This window comes from Phyllopteryx taeniolatus, chromosome 10, assembly GCF_024500385.1.
Source record: "Phyllopteryx taeniolatus isolate TA_2022b chromosome 10, UOR_Ptae_1.2, whole genome shotgun sequence".
Taxonomy (NCBI): Eukaryota; Metazoa; Chordata; class Actinopteri; order Syngnathiformes; family Syngnathidae; genus Phyllopteryx; species Phyllopteryx taeniolatus.
In genome coordinates this window covers 20,228,936-20,238,452 of record NC_084511.1, presented here as the reverse complement: position 1 = coordinate 20,238,452, position 9,517 = coordinate 20,228,936, and the positions used below count along the sequence as shown (strand labels likewise).

General features: G+C 40.7%; 1 protein-coding gene across 1 annotated transcript; it reads right to left on the bottom strand.

Moving 5' to 3' along the window:
- Nucleotides 1-1,113: 1,113 nt before the first annotated feature.
- fgf20b (fibroblast growth factor 20b) lies at nucleotides 1,114-3,607 on the bottom strand. Its single transcript, XM_061787643.1, has 3 exons — nucleotides 2,999-3,607; nucleotides 2,672-2,775; nucleotides 1,114-2,308 (listed from the first exon to the last, which is right to left on the bottom strand). Exons 1-3 carry the CDS (start codon nucleotides 3,288-3,290, stop codon nucleotides 2,063-2,065), a joined length of 642 nt encoding a protein of 213 aa, XP_061643627.1. The 5' UTR covers nucleotides 3,291-3,607; the 3' UTR covers nucleotides 1,114-2,062.
- Between the last annotated feature and the right edge of the window lie 5,910 nt (nucleotides 3,608-9,517).

Sequence of the window (9,517 nt, the reverse complement as noted above, 5' to 3'; positions counted from 1 at the left end):
TTTCGCCAAGGCCGAAGTGTTAACAAAAGTGCAAATAAATATACCTGTATATCACTGAGCATTACATTTCTAGTTCTAGCTGTTTGTTACTTTGAATGGGTTCATAGAGGATAACGAATGGATGTGTGGCGCCAGTACAATTCTTGGGATGGCATTTATTTGTATTCAACTGCAGCATATAAATCATTAAAACAACAAAGTGGCAGAAATCCTTTTGCGCGATACAGTGTTCTTTGGATCGCTTGGAGAGATGGAACTGGAAAGGAATGATGAACACACCCCTTCCATCATTTCTATTGTGTGAAGTTAAAGAAAGATGAGTAATGACATTAGCACATTAGAGTTATGTATCACGATAGGCATGCATGTGTTTACACAGCGCACAGGGGAGGTCCACACGCACGCAGGTGATAATTCCGTTTGGATGTTGCCGACATTAATCGATGACAGAGGCGTGTTGATGTTCAAGGTGTGCAAGTGGGAAAGTCCCACAGTATCACACAGTCGAAATATAGAGAGAGAGAGCTGGCAGGAGGCTTGGCTCTCTCTGAGTTCGCCATCACACGCACACACATCACAGGCTGATCTTTCATGCTTCAGCACAGATCTGCTCTCAACCAAGGAGGAAACTGTGCAGATATGAGAATGTGTCATCCTAAAAACACATTACTCCTTCAATTCATCTTTTTTCTTTTTTACTACTAACGAGTTCATACAGCAACGTGCCATATTATTACCACTTAGCGTAAGTTAGCTCATTTATCTACATGAGTTAAAATATCAGAAACAGTTCTCAGTATGATGCAGTACAATGCGACAAGTCTGTTGGTGTATCTTTTCTTAATGTGTACGTGATAATGACCACAAACATATGTTCCTCTCTTGTTTAAAAGAATAAAATAAAAATAAAAGTGTTAACTTTCATTGCGAAAATAAGATGGCAGTAGAGGTCACTTAATCTTTATCACTCTGACCTCCACTTTTATTCAGCCACTAACTTGTCAGGGCTGATCTCGAGGTCACCGTTGTAATTGGTCCATTCAGTGCGTTGTGGACTTTGAGGTTTTTATGTGTGAATCAGCTCTATATGAGATGCTGCTACGCATGATGGAGCCCATGAAGAAACACAACATTGGTCTTGTAAGCAGGTTTATGTGTTGAAAGTGTGGATGATAAAGGCAACCAGTCGTGCTTCTTTAAAAAAAAAAAAAAAAAAATGGCTTTCTAAATTAACCTCGTACATAAGGTTGCTCTGATTCTCACAGTGAAACACATGATGATCACATTCTTATTTATTGTTGGACATGAATAATTTATAAGCGATTTTGTTGATGACACACATGGTTTGTCTGTAACTGTGCCATATGGGTTAATTAAATTGTGACTGACACTTGTGGTGAAATGCATTGAAAATATTGGAGGGTCCATTACAAACGTCACTAATATTGTTCATATCTTTGGTGGTACTACAGTATTGTGGAGCTTTGGATAAAAGACAATTATAGTACAGTGTTTCAGTCTTTACATAATTCATACAGTTTCTAGTAGTTTCTCTATATTGCATGTATATAAATGTAAAAATATATTCTCAAATAAATAAATATATAACATAAATATATGAATCTAAAAGGAATAAATAAATAGGTACACTTTAGCTCTTCTTAAAAGAAAGTCACTGTTTTCCTTCAAAGTCCTCCGGAACAGACCAAAGCATCCCAATAAACACGTTCCCACAAACTCATCGGATGTCTCCCACCAGAGACATAGAATATGCCACTTCCGCTTGGTCTCCTATTCCTCGCAGGTACTTTGAGATTCTTCCGTCCACACTGACAAAATGACCCTCTCATGCTGAGCGTGCAGACTGACAGAGTCAGTCTCGCCTGTCTGTGGCTGCTGAGAGATGCCCGTGCATTCCTAGAAGGGGCCCCGGTGCCTTTATACCTGCCGGTTAGCTCGCTGTGCTCCTGCCTGCACTGACTGCGTCCATCCCATATTGCCCACTGCCTGCGTGTGAGGGCGGCAGCAGCTATTCCCGCTCTGGAGCAGATCTTGGCAGGTCTCAGCTGTGGCCCAGGATGTCTCTGTATAGTTCTGGCACGCGATCAGGGTCAACAGGCCTGGGCAAGAAGTGTGTGAATTTTTGATGCCGCCTGGATTTAGTCCCATCCCTTGGTGTCCCGTCTTTATTTAAAGCCACAAAGTAACGCGTCCCTTTGTCTCCGTGTTTGTAGAGGTTGGACGAATATGTGTTGTACCAGTTCTCTTCAAACTGTTCCCTGAAGACGCATTCAGCTGTCAGCTTCTCCTGACAACAAAGGGAAATATTTTTTTAAGCATTTTTTTTAAAAATCACAAAACGTCAAAATGCATTTACCTTAAAGCTCTACTATGATCCAAATGGTTTTGCATTGTGCAGCTTTTGCAAGCATATGCACCTCAACACCATTATTTGCACCAACATTTATTCAGTATGTTGTAGATACTGCACTATGTATATTAGATCATGTGTATGCACTATCTATCTATCTATCTATCTATCTATCTATCTATCTATCTATCTATCTATCTATCTATCTATCTATCTATCTATCTATCTATCTATCTATCTATCTATCTATCTATCTATCTATCTACCTTCTCTGTCTCTCAAGCTTACAAAGGTACTTACAGAGCCATATAGCTCTCCTTTGTCATTCATCCCCAGATAGAGTCCACTGTCCACTCCTCGGATGCTTATTAGGCCAACGGCAAGGCTTATGAATTCCAAAATACCTGAAAATGTAATTGCACAACACATATGACAGTCAGTATGAGAGTATGAGTCATGTTTAAAAATCCTAGAAAACTACTAAATAAGTAAATCAATATTTTTGAATGACAGAAAATATATGTAAGCCTAATATATTTTTCTGGGCGGGGGGGAGAAAAAAATCTATTTCACATTTATCAGAGCTCTATTATCATCTCATTTAGGGCTATATGAATGTCAATGTACCGAAACGACTGTGGTCCTTTCTGGTCCCTTGCACGGTGCCATCCGGAAGTATCTCGAGATGGAAACCAGTCCTGCAGTACAACTGTCTCCTCCTCAAGATCCCTTTGAGGTGCGTTAAATCCGCGGCCGAGCTGCGCGACAATCTGTCCCCGGGTAAGAGTTGCTCCCCCAGCAGCGTCGGCGGACTGTCCGCGATTGGGGTCAGGAGGAAATGGGATCCGACGTGCGCGATACCGTCGATGCCGTGCAGGACGCCACCAACTTCCCCCAGAGAAGCAGCAGAAGCGGCCATCGCGAAGTTCACAGAGGACCAGACCGCCGCAATCACTTTATTCCATATTCTCAGTTGCAGACCCACGCTGTGCAAGGGCTTTTCTCCACTGGCTGTCCACGCTCTGCAAAAAAATACACGCTTCTTCCTGTCTCTCTCTCCCTCTCTCTCCCTCCCCTCTCTCTCTTCTACACCTCCTCACGCTGCATACCTGCTGCCCGTTGCGGTTGTTGATGCCTCGGAGGGTCCGTGGAGGGCGATTAAAGGATGCCTACAAGCTGCAGTGCGAACAGGTAAGCTCCTGGGATGTTTGCGCTCAAAGTGGCAGGCAGGCAAGGTAAAGCAGGTGCAAAAGCAGAGACGTAGAAATGGGCGGAGCTGTCACACTTGAGACAAGCCCTGGCAGGGCTGCCCCCCACCCCGTCCTTCTTCTCCTTCTCTATCTGTCGCAGAGTCGGCCCTCACCTCCATGAGGCCCTAGACAGAATTTATGGGCCCTCTATTTCTCTCATCAGTCATGATTACTGATGTTGTTAAATTTCTCCATGAGGTGTTTGACTGTGTTTACATTTTCAAATTTTCTAAAATTCCTAGGAAATAACATTGTCCCATCAGGGGTTAGCTATTTTTTAGAACAGACCCACAGGCTACTCATGGGTCCTTGGGGACTACCTGGGCACAATGTTGGTGACCCCTGATTCAGGCCTACTAAAAGTAAAAAAAATAAACTAGTCTACTATGCATTTACTGTAACAGTGTTATATGGAATTAAAAAAACTGCAATAGCTATGTGCAAAAATTATTTGTAGTGCAATATCAATCACATGAGCAATAATCTGCCAAGCAAATACAGTGGTACCTTGATTTATAAGAGACTGTAAATAAATCAAGGTTAGGGTTTAGTGTAACTACTGTACATTTGTACAAGACACAACAAAAACATCTGTAATGTTGTACAGGTATTGTGTGCTATTAAGGAGTGTGGCTTAGTGAGTGATGTAAGAAAGTCTTCGTGTGAGCTTCTGGATATGAGTTTTGGGCTACTGTAGTTCTCTGCTAGTGTTCTCATTTTGCATTTGTGTGTCAGACTGTTTGCACCATTCAGTGAAACGAATTTCATCAGCAGTTGTTGCTGCGCGGAAGGAAGAACCATGAACCACTACACCACCAGTCCAAAAGCTTTACTAAAAAAGAAATCAATATTATTTACTCTTTTCCCAATTTTTTTTTTATGTTAGTCTGTTCTTCCTCAATACGACTAACTCTGTCCCCCTCCAGCCCAAACAAAAAATTAATACAGTACTACTCCAGGCTCTGATGATTGTTAATTGCTCTTGGAGGCCCCCTAGTGATTGCAGGGCCCGAGCAGGGGCTTAGTTTGCTTAAGCCTTGGGCCGATTATGATCTGTCAAACACAAAAAAACTCATCCACCTTGGTTTTTATGATGACGTCACGTGAATGTGCATGTGAAAGTACTGCACTGTACTCTAATTTAGTGTCATCACTATCAGGCGCTGTCCATTGCCCATTGGTGCTGAAACAGCACGGTGACCACATGAGCTAATGGCCGTCCTACCCAAATGCTTTTGAAGAACATCGAAAGGTTCATGGCACATCATTTAAATAAAGGAAAACGCGGTTGTTATTATAGAATATAGTACGGGCACACAGGACTGCAGATGCATTCGCTTAAAATGATCATCATTATAGGCCACATTCACAGTGACATACGGTAGGTTCGGGGTTCAAATATTACCTCTGGCCTTCATATGTGGAGTTTACAGGCTCTCCCCACGCTTATGTGGATTTTCTTGGGGTGCTTTGGCTTCCTCCCACATTCCAAAAACACGCATGGTACTACATGTTAATTGAACGGGCACATATTGGAAAATATACTTTTAAATTCTTCGTATACAAATAGCTGGGTATTTGGAGTTACTGCTCAAGTGTGATTTGTTTTGGTCATCTGCCTATTTCTGAAAACGCATCTGTTAGTCAGCTGTTGTGCATTAATTTACAAATTGACCAGTCCCTACACCGAACCGAGTCTTTCCATTTGGTGAGGCGTCTATGCACCATATACACACAGTGTACTGCCATTTTCGTGTGTATAATAAGCATTTTTTTCCCCCTAAAAATTCATAAAAAGTCGGAAAATGAAAAAAAGTCATAATTCAGTATAAACGTTATACCAGGGTTGTAAAAGTTGTGTACTTTCATTCCAATATGATATTTAATGTCTAAGTTTACACATTTATATATAATACAGTACATTTTGATATCATATCATATCTGTTGCTACCGTGTCCATCTGTTGACAGTATCAGATTAGCATCTTTACTAGATGGCAGATTTTCTTTCTTGTACCGCCACTTCACAGAGCACATCTCTAAAATGAAAAGATGTCAACTAAAAGAACCCGTTGTTCAGAGGAAAACACGGAAGTCAAACAAGATCCGGCACACCAAAAATGTACGTGTGGAGCACATTAATCGGCTCTTAGTTCCATAGGGAAATTATATTAACACACCGCCACGGGACTTTCATCCCAACAAATGTTCATATAATACGCTAAATTTAAATAAATAAATAATATGCTAAAACAGGCTGATTCCAGTGAGCAACATGTTATTTAGACACCTGGGAACTGTTTTTAATTGTGGAAAAAGTATAATAGGTCTCCTTTGAAGACTCTAAATTGGCCATAGATATGAATGGTTGATTGTCTTTACGTGCCCTGATGGTGACCATTCCAGGGTGTTCTCTGCCCCTCACTCGAAAGTCAACTGGGATAGGCACTAGCCAGGACACCAAGATAGAAATGTAAAACGCCTGTCATTGCTGACATAGCTGTATCAAAAATTAGATAATAATGCTCAGTTTCCCTTGAAACTTCTAGAGGAGTGTTTGTTTCACAATATTATTGTGTTAAATTTCTGCAGGGTTATAGAAGTGCCCTGAATCCTACTGACCTTTTGATAGCCCTGAAATTATGCAGTGCAGTTCTTCGCCATAAAACATAATAATAAACACATTGTTAAATGAATCTCATTAGGTTGTGGCAATAGTATTGTTGCTAATTGGTGTATTCCATCCGAAACTAGGTCACTGTTGGTGTTTTGGACACACTGCTGACTTTCGAACAGCCAGCGTGGGCTCGATTCCATAGTGGTTGAATGTAAGTGTGAATAGTTGCCTGTCTCTAACTATGATTAACTGGTGACCAATTTAGGGTGTCGTTAGCTGGGATACGCTCCAGCTTCCTCACAACCCAATACAGGATAAGCATTTGAAAATAGATTGCTGTTGCAGGCTGGTAATTTCTCTATAGGCCGCAGGAACACTGGTACACAGGGCTGACATTCGATGATTGGTGGGGTCAGTTAGTGAGGGGGGTTAATGGTTAAGCGGTGGGGAAACACATTCTCTGTATCCATTAGAACTGGCACAGTGCCACTTGACAGAGAGATCCACTCTTTCCTCACCAGTCCAGCCGCTCTGATCTGACTAGGATTGAACATTTGAAGAGACATTATCTCGTGCACAAGGATGAAAAATAGGGCCAACACAACATGCACCGTGCTACTAAATTCAAGCAAGCCTTCTTTGTTTCGTGCATTCAGGTCTTTTTGTCACAAAAAGAGCTTACATCTATTTCAGAAAAAAATGCTGTTCAATAATCCATGAAGGTGTATGCGTGATAAAAGCCTCTGACTTGTGGTCAGGATGAAGATGTGCGCTTGTGCCCGGTCAGCTCGACTTGACATCACTCAGCTCCAATGACTGAAGCAAAAGTGAGTGTGCTGCCGAGAAAAAAGAATCGGCACTGATGCTGACACACTCAATAAATAAATAAATAAAATGACAGAATGTAAACAAACAAATAAAAAATAAATAAACAATTGGACAGCATTATGTGCAAGAATCTAACATTATGTTTGCTTGAGAGCAGCATGATGACCTAGAGGATAAATTATCATATGGTTGGAGTTCAAATCTGGGCTCAAGAGTTTCATTGAAGACTCGAAATTGTCTTTAGGCGTTAATGGTTGTTGATGTATATGTAGTGGCGTGCTGGCCTTAATGCCGTACATTGCCAAGCCCCCTCGGTGCCGCCCCCAGGCTCCCGTTGATCGTCAACAATACAATTGTATACAAATGGATAGTATTGCCTCCACGAAGATGATTCACGATATTCACATACTGCAATTTGTAATGTTTATGGCATGCTTATACAAACACACCGGGGCTGATTTTCATCTGACTGGTAGGTAATGGGGGTGTGTCCTTCTAGTTGCCTTTGTGAGTGCTCAGGTGGTTTCCTCAATTAGATTAGGTCTCTGTTTCTGGTAACTACTGTAGTTGTATTCCCATTCGAACCTCCTGTTGTCGATATGGCTGTTGCACACATGTTCCTATCTTTACTAATCCGTTGATAAACCGACCACGTTGTTCAGTAGCGATTTGCCTAAACACACCCGAGTCCAGTTATCAGAGAAATATCTTCAACTTCTCCTTCCAACTGCAAAGATTTATGGTCCTGATGGTACAGGCTAACCTTTTAAGATTTTGAAAGTTTGAATTCCCTGGTTCCTATTTGAAAGGTCAGGCCTCACAGGTTGAAGGAAGAGCACAGAATGTTCTGTTTCATATTATCACACTTACCCCATGAGATTTTGATATGCTGGCTCGTTACTCAATTTAGGGCTTTGGTATACATTGTATGCATATCCCAGTTTGGCTCCATCTACTTGGCCTGACAGACAGAGCAATAAGCCAATCACATTGAAAGTTTTATTCTTTAATCCTGGCCTTTTAAAAACATTTTCTATAGTCTCTTTAGAATTAACTGTGTCAAACTGTCCAAGTTGGGTCCCTCCTAAAGAACAAATTGTTGAAAAACACGTGGAACACGTCATCAGACAATATGTTCAGGCTTGATGTGCTTCGGTCATAACACCTGCATAAAGATAGACATCTTTACCAGCAACCCCACTTTTATGGCTCATTTATTTGGCAACAAACTTGAGATCCACAGTGACCAAGCAATGCAAAAGAGGTGTCATAAATGTAATGATCAGACATTTTTATTACTGTGATTGACTGGGATTTAAGGTTTCTGAATTGGTGTCCTTTTTCTCTTGTCACTTGTGTGTTTAAAAGGTTAATCACTGCGTTTGATGGTAATATTGTTGTCATTAACAGATTAAAGATTAGGATTGATGTACCATGTAACATTAACCACTCTCATTGATGGTGAATGCTGGTACATTATTATTGTTGGAGTAAACTGGCACAATGAACCTTCACTTTTTTTTCTTTTCACAAGGGCAACTTTCCTTTGCTTCTTAATGAGTCAGAAATGTCATGAAATTTGTTCTCATCAGCACATTCAGCAGAGTCATTCGCTTTGGTGGAGAGCACGTCACATCGCATAGCAACCATCATCCCAGATTTCCATGCAGGCTCTAAAATGTGTCAATTCAGGGTTATTGGCAGCAGTGTTATCAACATCATTATGTCCACCATGTGTTTTTACGACACCCTCCTCTTATCTTCTCCTTTATTGGCCGTCGGAATGCATGGGCAGCAATACACAGGGTGCATTGGTGTCCACACAAACATGGTTTTCACTTTTTGTTTCCTGGTTCTGTACTCACAACATTAAGTATGCCGCGGAGATGTATCTGTAGGAATCAGCAAGTAAGTAAAGTCATTTCTAACCTTTTTTTAGGGCAAAAATCACAATACACTCACAAAAATGGAATATATTATATAAGTGTGTGTGTGTATAACTTTCCATTCTAGATTGTAGACTAGAATATTTACACGACCTGCAGAAATGCTTGTCTAATTTGTTTGAGGGGGAGTAGTCAATTTATCCTAAATTTAAGGTGCACTTATTAACGCGTTTCATGTGAATCCCTTTTATGTTTTCACGTTTTAAGTCATAATTAAGGCCTTCCATTTATTGCTCCTTGTTACGTCACCTCTCTCTTACGCAGAGCTCAAAGTTTGCATGTCGTTTCTTCAACTGAAGTAGCTACACTTATTCATACCTTAGCAGATGGTTCATTCATCGTATACTAAATGCTCCAATAAATGCTCTTGCTTTCGGCAAGAAAATTATTTAAAATATTTTTTTCAAGAAAAACTCTATAATTAATTTTCAAATGTGGAGCCTGAGTAGAAGAAGAAGTAATGTTTATCTACTTTTTTTTTTACAGCGCCTCTATTTATTTTTGAA

Excerpts from the sequence above, each read along its gene's own strand:
- fgf20b (XM_061787643.1), bottom strand. The coding sequence starts at position 3,290 with ATGGCCGCTTCTGCTGCTTCTCTGGGGGAAGTTGGTGGCGTCCTGCAC. Across the intron at positions 2,776-2,998 it reads AAAGGACCACAGTCGTTTCG|GTATTTTGGAATTCATAAGC; the intron begins GTACATTGACAT and ends TTACATTTTCAG. Across the intron at positions 2,309-2,671 it reads AAGGAGAGCTATATGGCTCT|GAGAAGCTGACAGCTGAATG; the intron begins GTAAGTACCTTT and ends CTTTGTTGTCAG.